Source organism: Equus quagga, chromosome 3 (assembly GCF_021613505.1).
Source record: "Equus quagga isolate Etosha38 chromosome 3, UCLA_HA_Equagga_1.0, whole genome shotgun sequence".
NCBI classification, from domain to species: domain Eukaryota; kingdom Metazoa; phylum Chordata; class Mammalia; order Perissodactyla; family Equidae; genus Equus; species Equus quagga.
In genome coordinates, this window is record NC_060269.1 from 69,330,998 (window position 1) to 69,349,103 (window position 18,106).

At 57.1% G+C, this 18,106-nt stretch overlaps 3 protein-coding genes and 1 pseudogene across 4 annotated transcripts in view; 1 reads left to right on the forward strand and 3 right to left on the reverse strand.

The window, feature by feature from the left end:
- BMP1 (bone morphogenetic protein 1) overlaps positions 1-1,110 on the reverse strand; it is a 40,287-nt gene extending 39,177 nt beyond the window's left edge. Inside the window, exon 1 of the mRNA XM_046656345.1 lies at positions 416-1,110. Coding sequence (XP_046512301.1) covers positions 416-575 — 160 coding nt within the window. The 5' untranslated portion in view covers positions 576-1,110. The remainder of the gene's footprint in view (positions 1-415) is intronic.
- A 242-nt stretch (positions 1,111-1,352) lies between these two features.
- On the reverse strand, positions 1,353-4,147 carry SFTPC (surfactant protein C). 2 transcript variants are annotated; one of them, XM_046657346.1, is made up of 7 exons: positions 4,026-4,147; positions 3,140-3,298; positions 2,676-2,798; positions 2,275-2,385; positions 2,017-2,103; positions 1,756-1,903; positions 1,353-1,560 (listed from the first exon to the last, which is right to left on the reverse strand). In XM_046657346.1, the coding sequence occupies exons 1-6, from the start codon at positions 4,065-4,067 to the stop codon at positions 1,766-1,768; spliced, it is 660 nt and encodes a 219-aa protein (XP_046513302.1). In that variant the 5' UTR covers positions 4,068-4,147; the 3' UTR covers positions 1,353-1,560; positions 1,756-1,765. The 2 variants fall into 2 exon arrangements, with proteins under 2 accessions (XP_046513302.1, XP_046513303.1); XM_046657347.1 differs by lacking the exon at positions 2,017-2,103.
- A 714-nt stretch (positions 4,148-4,861) lies between these two features.
- Positions 4,862-5,420, reverse strand: LOC124236764 (60S ribosomal protein L17-like; annotated as a pseudogene).
- Positions 5,421-9,379: 3,959 nt separating this feature from the next.
- Positions 9,380-17,443, forward strand: LGI3 (leucine rich repeat LGI family member 3). Its single transcript, XM_046655610.1, has 8 exons — positions 9,380-9,804; positions 10,691-10,762; positions 11,593-11,664; positions 12,007-12,078; positions 12,182-12,253; positions 12,925-13,094; positions 13,233-13,397; positions 15,507-17,443. The coding sequence occupies exons 1-8, from the start codon at positions 9,599-9,601 to the stop codon at positions 16,322-16,324; spliced, it is 1,647 nt and encodes a 548-aa protein (XP_046511566.1). The 5' UTR covers positions 9,380-9,598; the 3' UTR covers positions 16,325-17,443.
- Positions 17,444-18,106: the final 663 nt, after the last annotated feature.

Here is an 18,106-nt window from a genome sequence, read left to right on the forward strand (position 1 = left end):
ACACACACACACACACACACACACACACACACACACACACACACACACACACGAGTTCGGCCAGAAAAGTTTCCTGCAGGAGGAATAGCCTCCGTGGCCGCAGGTCTCTGTCGGACTGACGGGAGCTTTCCCCAGGAACCCTCCGGCAAGAGGAGAGGCAGCGGCAGCAGCTCCACACACAGCGGCAAAACTTCAGTCCTAAAAGTCCCCCAAACTTCCCCTCCCTCTCTCCCCCTTTCTTTTGTTCCCCACTGCATTGCCAACCAGGCAGCTCCCGGCTTCCCACACTGGACTGTCCTCCCCCAACCCCAAACCCGGCGCGCCGCCGCCCTGCCTGCCCGCCTGCCCGCCTGCCCGCCGGGCCTGCCCGCGCCGGCCCTCGCGCCCCGGCCGCCGGCGGGGTGGGGGCGCCTACCCGCCTTGCAGGGGTCTTTGTAGTTGAGGGGCTCCGAGTCGTCCTCCTCCCCCAGCTCGTAGGTGTAGTCGGCCAAGTCCAGCGGCCGGCCCGGGCGCGCGAGCAGCAGCAGCCAGAGCAGCAGCGGCAGCGGCAGCGGCAGGCGGGCCACGCCGGGCATGCTGGCGGGCGGCGGGCGCGGGCGCGGGCGAGGCAGCGGAGCCCTGCAGGCGAGGGGAGGCGCTCCCCTCCGCGCCGCCGCTCCCCCCCCCGTCCCCCGCGTCCCCGCTCCCCGGCCCTCCCCGCGCCGCCCTCCTTCCTGTCTCCCGCCCCGCCCGCCGGCTGCGCCGCGCGCTCCCTCGCCGCCGGCCGCGGCCTCGCCTGCGTCTTCCCTGTCGCCTTCGCTCCCCCCGGGAGGGAAATGAGCTCGCTGGAGGGCGGGTTTTCGCCCGAGCTCGGCCCCTCGGGCCCGCGACGGTGCTCGGCGGGGCCGGGCCGCGCGCCAGCCGGAGGCGGGGAGGCGGGGAGGCAGCCCGGGAGGGCCCGCGGGCGGGCCGGGGCGAGGGGCCCTCTAGCGGCTGCCCCCCGGCCCCGGGCGCGGGACACGCTGTCAGCCGCGCGCCGCCTCTGCCTCGCTCTGCCCCTCGGCTCTGGCCGAGCTTCTCGGCCCGCGGCTCTCGGTCTCTCGGCCTCTCGGACCCGCGCTCGCCCCGAGCCGGCACCCTGTCCCTCTAGTTCTGTCCTTCTGTCTCTCACTGTCTCTGTCTCTCTCCCTCCCTCGGGAGACACCGCTGGGGGGCGCCTAAAGCCCGTGGATTGCTCCCGGGGCCCTGCCACTGCCCCCTCTCCCCCGTCGCCCCGGGACAGAAGGAGGAGGGGACAGCCCCCTTTGCGCCCGCAAGGCCCTCCCCTTCCCCGCGCCGGCGGACTGAGGGTGGGAGAGGACACAGGTACACCCTTTGCTTTTCAGTCAGGCTCTTTATTCTTCTGCGGTAGGAGCCCCCTGTCCGAGGAGCCGCCCTTCCTCTGCCTTGGCCCATCCTCTCCGCACAGCTCCCACTTCTCCAGGGCAGTCCCCGTGGTGCGGGCAGGAGCAGCTTCCTGCCTGTCTGCAAAAGACCCTTGGCTCTCGGATCTTTCCTGTCCGCTTGGGGCTTCCTCAGGCCCTGCGAAACAAAGGACCACTGTTAATGACGTGAGGGAGAGAGCTGGGGAGGTGTCCGTGACCCTCCCCTCCCCTGAGCTCCCTGGTTCACCCGGCCTCAGTGGCTGCCCCAGTCCCTGTCAGCTGACGTGGCAAGGTGGCCCATGCCCTCCTGGGCCACTGCTGCTCCACTACCCTGGCCGTCACACCTACTCACCTGAGGGATCTTAGATATAGTAAAGGGGCACCTCGCCACACAGGGTGCTCACGGTGGTGCCCAGGAAGTCCAGGTCCCCAGAGGATGCCGAGCCACCATCACTGCCCTCCTCCTGGCCCAGATTAGAGGTAGCCACTGCAGACTTGGCCTGGAAAGAGCCCCTGATTTAGAGCCTGGGAACTGAGTTTCTGTCTCACCTGCGGCCCTTATCATGGGTCCTCAGGTGTGCCAGGCAATCACTCTGAGCCTCAGTTTCCTCACCAGTAAAGAGGGGACTGTGCTGGAGTCAGAAGCTCCGAGGTGCTGTGTGGGCTCAGCAGAAGCCAGGAGCTTGGCAGTGGGGCGGAGCTGAGGAATGGGTAGGGAAGGTGTGGTGCAGGTGAGTCTCCTGAGGGGCTCTTACCTGGCAACCCACAAGGAGCAGCACTTTATAGGGGTGACAAATAGCCATCACCTCAAATGCTCCTCCTAGCAGCTCTGGGAGGGAGACAGCTCATTCCTTCTCACCCACACACCCACCTGGAAGTTCTGGAATTTTCTAGTGAGAGCCTCAAGAGTGGGGATGCTCTCCGGAGCCATCTTCATGATGTAGCAGTAGGTTCCCGGGGCTGGTTTGTAGGCAATCAGGAGCTGAGCACGAGAACCCGAGTTCATTCAGGAAGGCCCTGCCTTGCTCACTCCCTAACCCTAGTCCTTCTGTCTCTCACTGTCTCTGTCTCTTTCTGTCCTTTGGGAGATACTGCTGAAGGTCCTTGGTCATCTCCCTCTAGGTTGGGTACTGGAGGGGGTCATATGGGAATCTGGTGATCAGGCACCCCCAGGGGGACAGGGAGAGATGGATGTGGCACAGCTGGGTGGGCCTGGAAAAGTCTTATTATTGGTCCCCCAGCCCCAGGGTCAAGAGGTCCAAGCATACCCACCCGCTGGTAGTCATACACGACGATGCCAGTGGAGCCAATGGAGAAGGTGGCAGTGGTGTCCGCACGCCCTCTCAGGGCCAGGCGCTGTGGGGCTTCCGGCCCCCCAATGCTCATCTCCAGGACCTGGGGAGAGCACAGCACTGCCTGGCATTCCTCTGTCCCTACTCATCCCTTTGGTACTCATGCCCACCCTCTGTCTTCTTTACTCAGATGCAACTCCTTCTTCCCTGAAAGCTCAGCGAGGCTTGGTGGACCCAGGTGCTGGAGGGAACAGGCTGTCATACCACGGGGCCCGGTAGAGAAGCCCAAGCCAGTTTGCCACACTGTTCCTGCCTCTGTCCTTCCATAAGGTGCCCCTTGCCTCCTCCCCTTGTTCCCCTTGGGCAGTTTGCTATCTGCCCAGCCCACCTAGCCCTTCTGTCTGGCCCTGTATCCATTGCCTACCCAATCCCAGGCCTGCTTACCATCTCAGTATGTTTCTGGCTCATGTGAAGACCCATGAGCAGGGCCCCTACAATCACCACGACGACAAGGACCACCACCACGACCACGATGAGAAGGCGTTTGAGGGGCACAGGGCAGCAGGGGATGCCAAACCGGCCCCGAGGGGCTGCTGAGTAGTCCTGACATGATGAGGCAGACAGGGAGACAGGTGTAAGGTCGTGAAGTCATAAGGATGCACCCTCTTCTCCCCGCACAAGCTGGTCACCCTTCCAGGGCTGGACAACCAATGTAGAGGAAGGTTGAAGAGATCAGAGAAGGATTCCTGGATGAGGTGGCCTGAATTTCAACAAACCCTTAAATGCTTAGAAGTGAAGTCTAGCCTGGAGAGACCCAAGAAAGCCTGTTTCACCAGTCTCATCTCCTGCTGTTTCCTCTAGACCCCTGGCCTCCCAGCTATGCCCAGTACCTCTCTGTTCCCCCCCAAATCCATGCTGTCTCACACTTCTATGCCTTTAACATACTACCCTTTCTTCCTGCCATGCCTTCCTCCTTCTCCACTTGGTGAGCTTCTACTTATTCTGGAGCTAGGTCAAATGTCATTTTCCCTGTGAAGCTTCCGTGACCTCCCAAGTCGCAGCTCCTTACTCAGTGTTCCCTACAGCCTGCTTCACTGACCTCTGTGGTGGCTCTCAGCCCCTCATATTGGAATTGTTGGACACTGCCACGTCTGTCTCCCCAAGGGACTCTGTCTTGGTGGTTGGTGTCCCTGCCCTAACTTAGCACAGTCCTAGGTTAGCTAAGTGAATGAATTTGGATGAAGAAACAGGCCAGAGAGGTTGGAGGAGGCAGGGCACACACACACGCACACAAACACACACATGCATGTTCACACACAGTCGCACTCACCGGTGGGCTCTCCATCAAGACCTCTTTGCTGCCCACATCCATTTTGCTGTTGGCACCTTCCCCTCCTCATCTCCGAGTGTGACTAGGGTCTTATATATGTCAGTAGGGAGAGGGGATAGAAGTGAGGGACCACCCCCCTCCGTCTGCCAGCCAAGCCCTCGGCTTTGAAGCCTGTTTGTTCCTGGCCCTCCAGAGCCCAAGCCCTGATAAGTGAGCTTCAAGAAGGCCTAAGGGCCCTTGGCCCTGGCACATGAGTCCTCTTGGCCCCATGGAGAGGAAAGCTGGGTGAGCTGAGCACCCTTGCCCTTGGGCAATCTGCACCTCTCGCCTTGGTGTCTTCTTGGCGTGCCTGCCTTTCTTGCTGGCACCCGTGCCTGCCGTCCTGTGGCTTTCCCTGTCCTTCTGCCAGGCTGAGCCTCTCAGGCAGCCAAGCCTCTGACCCAGTGGGGCATCCGCCACATTTCCCAACAGAATTGCCCCCAAGCATAGGGCTGAGCTCCAGGAAGGGGAGTGAGGAGGCACAGTCCGTGCATCCAGAGAGGCCCTGCTGAAGGCGGGGGTGCCTTGGCGTCAGCCAAGGTGGGGGGTGGCACATGGTTCATTAATTCTCAGAGCATCAGATTTTCACTGCAAGTGCTCCACCTGCCTCGCAGCCCCCCCAATCTGGACCTCACCTCAGACCTGCCCCTAGTCATTCTTTTCCTAATTCTGAAAACTCTGTCCCCTGTGGTTATAAACTCTTACTAATGTGCGGTTTTTCCTTCTTTGCTATAGGCTCGTTCGTAACCTAAAGGCCCCCCCCCCCCCACCCGCTTTTACTTTTATTTGCATTTGTTTTATACTGAAGTTAGTCCCCAGGCCATATGTTTTTGTTTTCTCTGTTCCTTCTGGGATTTCTTTTTCTTCTTCGTTGCCTCCCCTTCCGGTTGAGGAGCGATCTGCTCTGTTCAGTGGCTTCATCTCACTGTGGCAGGGAGCTCATGCACAGGTGGTCTGACCTGCAGCTCTGTAAGGTCTGTACCGCATCCTGGGCACCTTGTCCACCTGCATGTGCTCGATGACCAGAGAATCGACATCTAATCCCGTAAGGTCAGCATTACTTTCTGTGTTTTTAAGCATGTGCAGCAAAAATTCAGCACTTTTTGGGGCACTGACCCTGGGTCCAGCCCCACTGTTTGGCCTGGGCTCACCTACCAGCTCCACCATTGTAACGACGACATGGCACACATCACTTCTGTAAAGTGACATCCTTCAGATACTTGGTGGCTTTTGGATATGCATACCCTTGATGGCCTGGGCCATTTTAAAAGTGTTCTTAAAATAAACACAAAGATCTGAACCTCTTGACTTGCATGGTTTTGGGGGGTTTTCTGTGTCAAATGAATAGCGAACCATATTCAGAGATCAAGCTGAAGGCTTTTCATAGCAGATCCCGTGCCTGACACTTCTTTCCTACACCCAGATGGCCTCACACAGGGCTGATGTGCTGGCTGATGGTGTCCCAATCTCCTCGTCAGCTGTGCTTGGGGCTGCCTATCACCCTACCCCTCTGCACTACTTTTTACATCCTCTGATCATGAGTTTGCCCTGAGAATGCTACTCACCTGAATGTGATCCACTTTCTGGACCTTCTTCTTCCCCCGTCTCTCTCTTTCCTACCTCTTTCCCCAAAGCCCTTTCCATCGCTTTGTTTTTCTAAACCAAGTCTACTAACGGCTACATCCTTTCTCTTGGGCTTCCATCTACTTGCTGGGCCAGCTGGTCCTGACAGTGCCTTCACCTCTAAACTTTCGTGAGTGTGTAAGTCATAGCCCTGAACCTTTCTCCTCTCTTGGCCTTACATCCTTATCTTCCTTAATTTTAACTATAACACTTCACCCCAATTCATGTCCCTTACCTGGGGGCTCCCCCACACCTCGGTCCTGTCCTTCAGTCCTGAGCTGACCCCGAACTCTCCAGCCCTGGCAGGTTCCCCTGGCCCCACAAGCATCCCCCTCTTCAGCTGGAGGGGCTTCAGCCTCCAGGTTGCACAACAGCATGGCATCTGAGCTGAGAGCCTCTGAGAAGCTCGGGGGAGGAAAGAGGGAAGGAAGTGTTTGCTCCCACCACCCTCCTCACCCCTCGACTGCCCCTGCAAATATTTGCCTAAGCCTCTAGCAGCAAGTGTCCTAGGAGGAGTGAGAGAGGGAGACGGGGTCCAGGGAGGAGCAGGGGAAAACATCCTCCTCTCAGCTGTGTGCAGCCCCAGCTGTGTGCAGGTGTTAGATGTGGGAGACAGCCCACCTGCAGTGCCCACCCATATCTGCCTCCAGGGCCTCCACTCCTGCCCCTCGTTGTCCTGCAACATTAGGATTGATCGGCTGACTCACATGTACTGGGCCTGAGCCAGGTGGGCAGCAGGCCAGCCAGAGAGCCAAGGAGAACTGCTAGCATCTTGGGGTCCCTGCGGGCATCTTGGGGGCCGCAGAGCCCAGCTGTGGGGCTTGTTCTGAGCAGGTGCTGTATGTAGGGTTTGCCATCATCACTGGGTGCTGGGAAAGGGGTCTCTCTCTCTCCAGTCCTCAGTTTCCCCTGCAGGATGCCCTTAGGCTGTAGTTCTCATAAGCTTTACAGCCCTTCTTTCCTTCCTTCCTTCCTCCCACCCTCCCTTGCTTCCTTCCTTCCTTTCTTTTTTCTTTTCTTCCCTCATTTTGCCTGTTTGCAAGTTGAGGAAGGAAGGGTGCCTTAAAGTTTCCTGAGGGAAGTTTAGATGCTGTCATCAATCTGGTAGAGGTCTTGGGAAGCCTAGAGAAGGAAGGAGGGAGGGACCTCTGCTGGGCATGAAGAGCAGCAACCTCGCCCCCACACCAGCCCTCTGCATTCTCACTTCTTGGCCTTTACCTAGGCCGTTTCCCCCTCCTGGAAAGCCCACCCTTGGTGCCTCTCCACCTCTCTGAATACCACCCATCCTAAAGGGCCAAGCAAGAATCAGTGGCACTCTCTGACCTCACCGCCCCAACTCGCAGAGCCCCTCCCTCCCCCAAAATCTCCCAGCCTCCCTGCCACACTTTCACCTGCCACTTAGCACACACTCCTGTTCTCATGAGTGACATGGGAGCTTTTTGTTGCCCTAGCTTCCTAACCAGGCTGCCAGCCCTGGGACCGACCCTGGGATTAAGCTTTCCCGAGGCTTCTTTGTGCCTGCCGCAGGGCAAAGAGCATGCATACAGCCAACGTGTAATTATATTCAGTGATGAGACTGTCACCAAACATGAGGGGGCTCCTGGCCAGCAGCCAATAGTTCATTCCTTCAGTATGTGGAGGTCTCGGTGCTTCACAGGCCAGCTCTGGGGCCCTGATTGAGTCATTCTGCCTTTCTAGGCTTTAGGGTGTTCATCTGTGAAATGGGACTGGAACTGCCTGTCCTGTCCCCCTCTCCCAGCTTTTGTGAGGATCCAATGACATCATGATGTGAAAGTCCAGTTGTCATGATTGTCATCATCTGCTTCATCCCCCAGGGCACCTCCTCTCACTAGCTAAGCATAGGACCGACACTCCTCCTTTGTCTGTCTCTGGGTTAATCCTCTCCATGAACTGGGGGTGGCAGAGAGCCCATGCAGCCACCCTTCCCTTTGTGCCTCCCTTTTCTTCCCTCCAGACCCTCAGCTGCCGGGAGGGGACAGGATTCACTCTGCCCTTTGTGTGCTGGGCAGAGCCGTGCCAGGGACGGGTGGGGACCGTGGCCCAGCTTCCCCAGCCACCCTCCCCACTCCCGTTGCTTGTCTTCCCACACGTTGGCATGGGGAGGGCAGCACGGGCAGCTGGCCGGGGAGTGGCAAGTGGGCATCAAAGGGCAGGGGCATCCCTGGCTGGGAGAACATGGACTTAAGCTCAGACCAGAGAATCCCCTGCTGGCAAAGGCTGGGGACAGCTGGGGAAGCCTCTGAAGCCCAGTGATCTTGGTTTCCTGGACTGCTGTGGAAAGAGCACCAGACTAGACGGCCTGACTTCCAGGCTTCCCTTGTTCAGTACCCATGAGCTCTTGGGACAGTCACCCCCCGCCCCCTGCCCCCACACACCCCTGGGATGTAACATGGTGTAGAACAGGCGTTCTCAAACTTTTTGGTTTCAAGATCCCTTAACACTCTTAAATAGTATTGAAGACCCCAAAGAGCTTTGTTTATGTGGGTTATATCTATTGATATTTAGCAAGAAATTTAAAAATGTTTATTAAATATGAATTAAATTAAAATAACAATAATAAACTCATTATATGTTAAAACATAAACAAATTTTTAAATGAAAATAACTATCTTACAAAGCAAAAAAAATTAGAAGAGCATCATTGTTTTACATTTTTGCAAATTTCTTTAATTTCTGGCTTAATAGAGGATACATGATGTAGCCTCTGGAAAATTCCAGGATACTTTTGTGAGAGCATGAAAGTCAAAAGGGCAAATAATGTCTTAACGGTATTAGGAAAAGTGTTTTGACCTCGAAGATACCCTGGAAGTTCTCAAGGACCCTGGGGCTCCCTTGGCCACACTGAAGACCCCTGGTTAGAAGAACGGCTGTGACTTCAGAGTTGGGCGCACTGGTTAAATCTCTGCCTTGTCACTTTCTTTTTTCGGGGCTGTGGGCCCCACTCTTCTTATCACTAAAGAGGATGAATGTCAGCTACCTCAGGAGGCTGAGAGGATTAAGTAGGTGGAGTACACACACTCAGTGGGTGTGATAGCTAGCTTGGCTGTTTTCCTCTTGATTTGGGCCTCAGTTTCCTCATTTGTTAAACAAAGGACTGGACTGGAAAATGTCCAAGGTTCTTTCAGCTCCCATAGGCTGTGGCTGTGTAATGAGAAATGTTCCAAAATCCCACACGTTCCCACTCCAACTCCAGTGACATTTCCCTTTTCAGCTCACACAGACACAAAGGCACATTCTGTTCACTAGCCCGTGGACACATGTGAACGCAGATACACACGTGTCACTTAGGAAATGCCATGAACTCTGGTTAGAGGATGTGTCCCCTGAAGACCAAGACATATGCACAGGTACACAGCAGGCACATGGATCCATAATGCAAAATGCCTCCGCAAGAGAATATGTGCATGTGCAGGAGCAGACACAGGTGTGCACACGTCCACCCAGGCATGCCATGATGGGATGCACATGTGTAACTCACACACATCCGCTCATGCATATACTCTCTGAGCAGATGGCCCCAAGGACCGCTGGTGCGGCGCGCAGCAGCCAGGGCCGCAACCACTCCTTCTTTGGCTACTCCGGCCCGGGACTCCCCGCTCCGCCCCGCGCGCGCCCCCGCCGCCGCCGCAGTCCGCGTCCACCGCTGCCGGGCAGCACTCGGCTCGGCTCCCGGCTCCGCGCATCTCTCCAGCCGGCTCGGGAGCGAGCAGGGGAGGGGCCCGCAAGCGGCAGGCGCCCGAGGGCTGGTGGAATCCGCTCTCCGCTGCGGGCAGCCGGGCCCCTGGCTGTGGCAGCTGCTGCTGGTGGCCGGGAGGTGCCCGCGCCCGCGCGGGGTGGCGGAGCAGCGGGGCGGGGCCGCGGCCAGTGGCCCCGGGAGAGCCTCAGGCAGCATGGCGGGGCTGCGGGCCAGGCAGGCCTCTGGGCTCCGGCTGCTGGCGCTGTCCACGCTCGGCTTCTGCCTAATGCTGCACGTCGGTGCCAAGAGGCCCCCTAAGATGCCCCCCTGCCCGCCCAGCTGCTCCTGCACCAGGGACACGGCCTTCTGCGTGGACTCTAAGGCAGTGCCCAGGAACCTGCCCTCCGAGGTCATCTCTCTGTAAGTGCAGAGCCCTGGAGGGTTCAGTGGGGGAGGGGGGCAAGAACTGCTCCAGGAGTGGATGGGGAGAACCCCTGCTCTCCCTCTATAGAGTCTGGGGACAAGGAGGACTCCAAGAGGTCCTCAGGATTGGAGATTCAAGGCGTCAGCCGGGCAGGTAGTTCTGCAGTCATGCAGATTCAGCAGCCGTGGCTGGGGAAAGCAGGAGTCTATAGCCAAGAATGAATCATCACCACCATCAGCGTCAACCAGACCTACTGTGTGCAAGGCTCTGGACTTGGGGGGAAAGGGGTTGTTTACACAAGCATGTGGACCCCTGCCTGTGATGTCACACCAAGGGCAGAAAAACTTGTGGGAGGAGAGAGTGTGGCAGCAGGGGAATGGGTGGAAGTAAGACATACCCACATCATGCCCTGGCACCCGGCAGATGCCTGCCACTGCACTCACTAGTCACTCTGTACTGGGTCAGCCAGCCTGTCACTTGCAGCAAGCGGCCTCAGGGACTAGATAGGCTGTGTGGTCCTTGAGAGCAGGATGCTAATCCCCCACCCCCACCCCAGTGTTCCATCCCTCAACAGCATCCAACACACTATGGGGCATTTGGAAGATCGTGAAGGCATGGGTAATGGAACCTTCTTTTGGCTGAAGGGGAAGCCAAGTCTGGGGCTATTGGTGCTCAGGGAGGCAATAGGGGATAATGATGAAGGAAGGTAGTGAGTTTGTGAGAAGAGAAAGCCCCAGGTGGGGGGGGGGGGGGCGGCAAGCCTGGTGAAATAAGGCATTTCCAGGGTGAGCGCATCCAGAAGCCATTGCCCTGTCCACCTTGCGCTACCTCAGCCCGGTCCCTGCATACTCTACACAGTACTGACTCAGGTGTCCCCTGCAGGACGCTGGTGAATGCTGCCTTCTCGGAGATCCAGGATGGAGCATTTTCCCACCTGCCACTGCTGCAGTTCCTGTATGACAGGGCCTTGTGGGGAAGGGCGGGCGGGGGCAGAGTGGAAGGGGACATCTTGTGTACTGGGGAGAAGAGAGCGGATGTAGGTAGCCTTTGGAAATTAAGATGCACATGTCCCTTGCTTTTGCTCTGATGGGATAGCCACAAAAGGTGGAGCAGCCTGGAGTTGAGGGGGTGCAGGAAGCTGCAGTTGGGGATGAGGGTAAGGGATGCAAAAGCCAAGAAGGGGGTTTTTGGGACCCAGTCAGGAATGGATTTGCCTCCTCTAGAGACCCAAAGGAATTGGGTGCAATAACTTGGGCTAGTGCCAGAGAGTAGACACTGCAGGGGAGAGGGGTCATCTTAAAGACAGGTGACCCCAAGGATCAGGATTTGAAGAAAGAGCCAGGGGTTGAAAGGGAGGGAAGTTGAGAGGGTCTGAAATTCTAAAAGGGCTGTTTACTTTAGAAGCCCCAGTCACAGGAGGGAGCACATGTGAGTTACCCCACCTCTTTCTCATCGGGGGTTATCCTCAAACTTGACATCTATTGGAAAGAGACTAGAATTAGTTGGGGTGAGGATGGGAGCCAGAGACCAGAGACGCAATGGGAAGGACCCAGCTTAGCAGGAGAGACCCGGCGCTGAAGCAAGCAGGGACCCTGGGAGCTTCTGGACCGGCACCAGGCTCCTGCTGAGTCTTGCCTTGCAGGCTACTCTGGGGCTCTTTGCTAGGGTCCGGAGGACGGGAGGCAGGGCAGCTGAATCTGAGGAAGCCTGGGGTGAGGCAGCAGGCTGGGGCTGGCACTGCGGGCACACCCTTGGCAGCTCTAATTCCACCTTTGTCTCTCCAGGTTACTCAATTCCAACAAGTTTACTCTGATTGGAGACAACGCGTTCACAGGACTGTCGCACCTGCAGTACCTGTGTGTGGGAAAGAAAGAGGAAACGGCAAAATAGAAGGGAGGAGGGAGCTCCTGGGAGGGCTGAGAGGGGAGGTCGAATGAGGAAGGCTGGGGGGAGATGGGAGGAGGTGGGGGCCCGTGAATCCTCTGACTGCAGGGCCTGAGCAGAGGGTCATTTCGTCATCCTTCTGCCTAAACCATCCTGCCTGAATGCCTTGTCACCACAGGCTTAACGCAGCCAGATTCGGAATGGGAGCCTGTCTCAGGACCAGGGGCTGGGATCTAGGTGGGGTGTAGGGAAGTAGCTGGTCGGGGGTCTGGGATCCTGAGTGGTGCCAGAGATGTGTTCTCATTTTTCTCCAGCTTCATTGAGAACAATGACATCTGGGCACTATCCAAGTTTACTTTCAGAGGACTCAAGTCTTTGACACACCTGTGAGTACGTCATGCACATGCACACACCGGACCAAGCCCCTTGTCCCCTATGGTCTTTGGCCTCGGTCATGATCTTCAGGTGACCCAGGGGTTTCTCTTGCAGCTCACTGGCCAACAATAACCTGCAGACACTGCCTAGAGACATCTTTCGGCCCCTGGATATCCTGAGTGACTTGTAAGGCCTGAGTCCTACCTCTTTTGACAGTGCCACAGAGGGGCGTGTCTCTGGAGGGAGTGGTGTGGGATCCAGGAGTGGGAGGGTCATAAGGTCTTGAGAGGCCAGGAGGGATTGGGTTTTGGGGGCCTCCCAGAAGGCTAAGCTGAGTCATATATGGATTGGTAGCCTTCCAAGTTTGGGTTCCTCAAGGCATCTGTGGGCCCTCTTAAAATACACATAAGGCAATATGTGTCTATGATTTTAGACATGTGCTTTTTCAATGTATGTTTGATTTGAACCTACATTAAAGTCCAATAGCATAGCCACAATCATTGATCAATATTTATACAAGAAAACAAAAGCCCTGGATTGTGGGAGGTTTGGAGGAACTGGGATGCAACATATCATTGTGCAGGTTATACACTGCAAAAGGCACCTGGCCTAGGAGGCAAGTAGGGGCTGAAACGCAGCCCCCCTCTGCTGGCCAAGCATGTTTCCACGGGGCTGCACCCCCGCCCCCCCCCCCCCCCCGCCGAGGGGAACATTTTTCTAATCGGCAGAAAGATGCCATGTGGGCAACCAGCAGCAGCCTTGGCTGTATTTGCTTCTGAAAACCTAGAGGGCTGGGTGGGCAGAGCAGCTGAAAGCCTGTCCTTCTCTGTGTCCCTTCCATCACCCTCATGATCCAGGGACCTGCGAGGCAACTCGCTCAACTGTGACTGCAAGGTGAAGTGGCTGGTGGAGTGGCTGGCGCACACCAACACCACAGTAGCCCCCATCTATTGTGCCAGCCCACCCCGCTTCCAAGAGCACAAGGTGCAGGATTTGCCTCTGCGGGAGTTTGACTGCATCACCACAGGTAGGAGGTGCCCTGCCCTGGGGGTCGGGCTGGGCTCCCTGGGCAGCTGCACATGTACCCGGCCTTGCCAGTCAAGCAACTCTACCACCCAACAGGTTCTTCCCTTTCCCCCCATCCCCCCACCTCTCATCCCTGCAGATTTCGTGCTGTACCAGACCCTGCCCTTCCCAGCAGTGTCGGCTGAGCCCTTCCTCTACTCCAGCGACCTCTATTTGGCTCTGGCCCAGCCAGGTGTCAGTGCTTGCACTGTCCTCAAGTGGGACTATGTCGAACGGCAGCTTCGAGACTATGATAGAATCCCAGGTACCTGCACCCTGCCTGGCTGTGCTGGCCCCGACTAGAGGGATTGGGGTGGGGTGGGCTCCATTGTTCCTCTCCCTTGAGCTCCTACAGGTAGAGGGATAGATGAGATATGGTCTCTGCCCATAAGAACTTTCTCATCTTTGAGGAGAGGCTGACATATACACTGGTAATATCCATATAATTGGTAGATGCTAGGAGGGAGATATGAACACAATGCTCTGGAAGCACAAAGGAGAGGCCTACCCACGGCAATCAAGGAAGGCTTCCAGGTGGAGGGGATGCCTAAACTGAGTCTTGAAGGATGGCTGAGAGGGAGGAGTCAGAGGTGATGCCAAGGCTCCCGGCTTAAGTAACTGGGTGTGCCAGTGAACTAAGGAGGAGGAGATAGGAGTGGTTAGTAAGTTCAGTTTGGGATCCACTGAGTTTAAGCTGAGTCTAGAAGGCTGAGGGAGACTGAGCTAGGAGAAGAAAATGTGGGAAGGGTGTTCTGGCAGAGGGAACAGTGTGAGCAAAGTCAAGAAGGTATGCAACAGCTTAGTGTGTGAGTACATGCCCCCTGTAAACAACACGCAGCTCACATGGCTGCAGCACGAGGTTTGAGGTGGAGGGTGGCCAACGAGATCCGAGGAGATGAGGGGCAGGTCACTGACAGGTTTTGAGCAGAGTGGGTGATCCAATCCCATCTGCATCTTAGGAAACTCCCTTTGTGAGCAGCATGGAGGGTGGCTAGGCAGGGGCAAGACATGTGGGCAGACCAGCAGGGGACCCACTGGAGCCTGGCCCGGAGCAGTCGCAGTGGGGATGGAGAGATGCTTTAGAAGGGAGCACTGAACTGACGCAAGAGGAAACAGGAAGCTTAAATTGCCCTCTATCTATGAAAGAACTTGAAGTCATTATAAAAACACCTTCCCCCAAAAGAAGACTCCAGATCCAGGTGGTTTCCCTGGTGAATTCTACCAAACATTTAAGGAAGAAATAACACCAATCTTACACCAACTGTGTTAGAAGCAGAGGGGAGCATTAACAGGACTTGGGGACTGCTCAGCTGTGGATGAGTGAGGGATGGGGAGGTGTTGGGGATGGCTCCCGGTTTTCTGGATGGGGTGACTGGATGGAGCCACAGACTGAAATCCAGAACACAGAAGGAGGAGCAGGAGCAGGTGCGGGGTGGATGTGGAGCTCAGTTTTGCCAGTGGAGTTTGGGGAGCTTGTGGGTGTGTGGGCCAGGAGGGTGTGCGCTGCAGCTCGGCGGCTGTGGGCTCATCAGCGTGTGGGCGGACAGACCAACACTGTGGACCGGATTCTGGCGGTGACTGCCGGAGCCTCAGCACAGGCTTCCCTTGCGGGAGAGGCCGAGTCACAGGGAGGAGGAGGGTGGGCAAAGCAGTGCTGGCAAGGAGGAGAGGAGAAGCGATGACTGGGGACACCAGGCAGGTGGGGAGTCTGACCCCACAGGCTTTGGGTGCCTGAGAAGGGTCAGATCTGGTTGTGAGCACAGCATTCTCATACATAAGCGGGGTTTCTCAGGAGAAGATGTTTTCGTACACGGCTATCCAGACATCAAGCTGTCATTTTGTGTACCTAGGCTCTGTCACCCGTCTGTGGATGAGCTCTAACTCTCCCTCCTTACCCTGCCTGGCCACTTGCCAGTGGGGTAGCTTTGGGCAAGTCATTTAGACTCCGAGCCTCAGTTTCTTTCTGTGTGAAATGGCAAAATAATAGGGTGCATTTTTGAGTGATTCATTGAGGCACTGTGTTCAAATTTAGCACAGCGACTGCACACAATAAAAATTCAATAATTGACATTATGGTTAAACAATCGGTGAACATCTAGGAATACCTATTTTGTGCTCAGTCTCAGCTTATACTTGAACCCTGGGGGCAAAGGTGGAGGGACGGTGATGCTGAGACTGATATTATTAGCTGTGAAACAACTAGAAAGCACTGAGTGACGGGTGGATGAACTGGGGGAGGGAATGCTGGAGCACAGAGCCTTAGTCTTGGCCCAGGGTTGGAGGGGACTGACCCTCTTTTCCAAGGGTGTAGCGTGGAGCGGGGGCATGCAGGCGCCCTGATGCTGCCTGACACTGCCTCCCCGCACCCTGGCAGCTCCTTCTGCAGTGCACTGCAAGCCGATGGTGGTGGACAGCCAGCTGTACGTGGTTGTGGCTCAGCTGTTTGGCGGCTCTTACATTTACCACTGGGACCCCAACACCACACGCTTCACCAAGCTGCAGGACATTGACCCGCAGCGCGTGCGCAAGCCCAATGACCTGGAGGCCTTCCGTATCGATGGCGACTGGTACTTTGCTGTGGCCGACAGCTCCAAGGCTGGTGCCACCAGCCTCTACCGCTGGCACCAGAATGGCTTCTACTCCCACCAGGCCCTGCACGCCTGGCACCGTGATACTGACCTGGAATTTGTAGACGGCGAGGGCAAGCCAAGGCTCATTGTGTCTAGCAGCTCCCAGGCACCTGTCATCTACCAGTGGAGTCGCACCCAGAAGCAGTTTGTGGCCCAGGGTGAGGTGACCCAGGTGCCTGATGCCCAGGCTGTGAAACACTTCCGCGCTGGCCGCGACAGCTACCTGTGTCTCAGCCGCTACATCGGCGACTCCAAGATCCTGCGCTGGGAGGGCCCCCGCTTCTCCGAGGTGCAGGCCCTGCCCTCCCGGGGCTCACTGGCCCTGCAGCCCTTCCTTGTGGGTGGCCGCCGTTACCTGGCACTGGGCAGCGACTTCTCCTTCACACAGATCTACCAGTGGGATGAGGGGCGACAGAAGTTTGTGCGGTTCCAGGAGCTGGCTGTGCAGGCCCCTCGGGCCTTCTGCTACATGCCTGCTGGAGATGCCCAGCTGCTCCTGGCCCCCAGCTTCAAGGGGCAGACGCTTGTGTACCGACACATCGTGGTGGATCTCAGTGCCTAGAGGGGTGCCAAGGCCTCTGGGTTCCTCGGACAGCCACTGGAGGCTAAGGGGGAGCCTCTGTGTGAGCAGTATGTGTGCCCATGTGAAGACACATGTAGCTAACCTGCATACGTGCCCTCACATACGTATACTCCGTTGAGCGTGGGCAGACACTGACTAGCGCAGGGGAGCTACAATGAAGACTCATATATGCACCAGGCAACCCAGTACCCAGTGCCCTCCCATATGTGGACACCTGTTGACCCCACACTCCATCCGCAAGCCCCTCTCCCTCCATTGCCTTCCACATGCTCTGGCCCTGGGGGCAGGGTGCTGGGAGGGAGGCTGAACCGCCCCCTCCTGTTGTCCAGCTTATCCTTCTGACTCTCTGGTCTTTCCTGTTGGTGCTCTAGGTGTCTGTGTACCTGCTCATGCCCCACGTTGCAGCCCACAGCCACATCCTTCAGACTGCTGGGGCACTTACCCATGCTACGCTCCTTGTGCATGCACACGTGGACGCTGACGGACGCCATCAATTACATGCACCACACCCCTGTCGACACTCCCATTTCTGCGTGCACACATGCACATTCAGGACTGCCTAAAGGCTCTCCCCTCCGTGACCTCATCTCTCTTCTTAGAGGGGGCACACAGTCCCCATCCTCCTATGCTCAGCCCTGGTGTGCCCACCCTGCAGCTGATATGGATGGGAGTGGTGGTGCCAGCCTCTTTGCGCCAGCTTGACCTCTTGGGGGCAAAGCCCTTCTGCCTGAAGCAATAACAGCAGCCCCAGCAGCCCCTGACTTCTCCCCAGTGCTGGCTCTGTTCCCACTGGAGTTTCCTTCTCTGACCCTCAATCTGGCTTGCCTGTGGACAGGAGACCACTCAGATGAAAACCTTTCTGCTTTTGTTTCCTGTAGCTGCCCTCGCCTTGGACCACCCCCTGGGTTCAGCCCCGCCTGTGGGCTGTGGACTCTGAACTGTGCTGGCTTCTTCGGGTGTGTTCAAGAGCTGGCCCAGCCAGGGACCCTGCAAATACCCGAGCCATCTGGGCAGGTGGCAGGAGTGGAGCTGAGCCAGAGAGCGTCTTGGGGGCCCTGGGACCACTCTAATCCACAGAGGCACACCCCAGGAGCACTGCCTTTCAGTGCCGGGGGGATGAGGTGGGGGGGTGGGGGAGGTGAGGGGGTGAGGGTCCTGTGGGAGCGGCGCCTGGGAGCCAAGCTTCTGCTGCCCTCTGCTGTATGCTGGGACTAGACAGCTCTGACATGCAAGGCTGGTGGAGAAGGCATGGGGCAGGGAAGCTCTTCCCTGTGCCCAGACTGTGTGAGGGCCTCCTGGTGGCAGGATGTCCAGGGGCACTTGGGGGCAATGCTATGATTCACTTGCTTCAAATAAAAAGTTCCCACCCCACTGCTGGCGCTCAGATGTCCGATGGCGACGTCAGCCACAGCTGTTTCATTAAGAACAGAGCCAGGGCTGTGCTGTCCCTCTTGCTCGCAGGCACCCTGCATCAGCTTTCAGACTCCCTTCCCTGCTCTTTTCCCTCCAAGGAGCGAGTGGGAACCCCCAAGGTCAGCAGGTGCAGGGGTCAGGAGTTCATGGTGATGACACTCAGGTGCTGGCGAGTGTGACTAGTCTCCACCACCTGGAGCTGACTCACAGTCCAAGAGTTCCTTCCTGGAGACCACAGTCTTGGGGTCCACTGAGAGACTGGAGTCTCTCCCTCTGTCAGGTCATCTCCAACCAACATGACCAAAGACAGCTCAGCGTCCCTCTGCTCCCCCAGCCCCACTCGGCAAA

Bases quoted from the DNA above. Each gene is read 5' to 3' on its own strand.
- SFTPC (XM_046657346.1), bottom strand. From the start codon at position 4,067: ATGGATGTGGGCAGCAAAGAGGTCTTGATGGAGAGCCCACCG. The intron at 3,299-4,025 runs GTGAGTGCGACT...TCATCATGTCAG, and splicing joins TCTTGATGGAGAGCCCACCG to GACTACTCAGCAGCCCCTCG. The intron at 2,799-3,139 runs GTAAGCAGGCCT...TGCTCTCCCCAG, and splicing joins GCCAGAAACATACTGAGATG to GTCCTGGAGATGAGCATTGG.
- LGI3 (XM_046655610.1), top strand. From the start codon at position 9,599: ATGGCGGGGCTGCGGGCCAGGCAGGCCTCTGGGCTCCGGCTGCTGGCG. The intron at 10,763-11,592 runs GTATGACAGGGC...TTGTCTCTCCAG, and splicing joins CTGCCACTGCTGCAGTTCCT to GTTACTCAATTCCAACAAGT. The intron at 12,254-12,924 runs GTAAGGCCTGAG...CTCATGATCCAG, and splicing joins CTGGATATCCTGAGTGACTT to GGACCTGCGAGGCAACTCGC.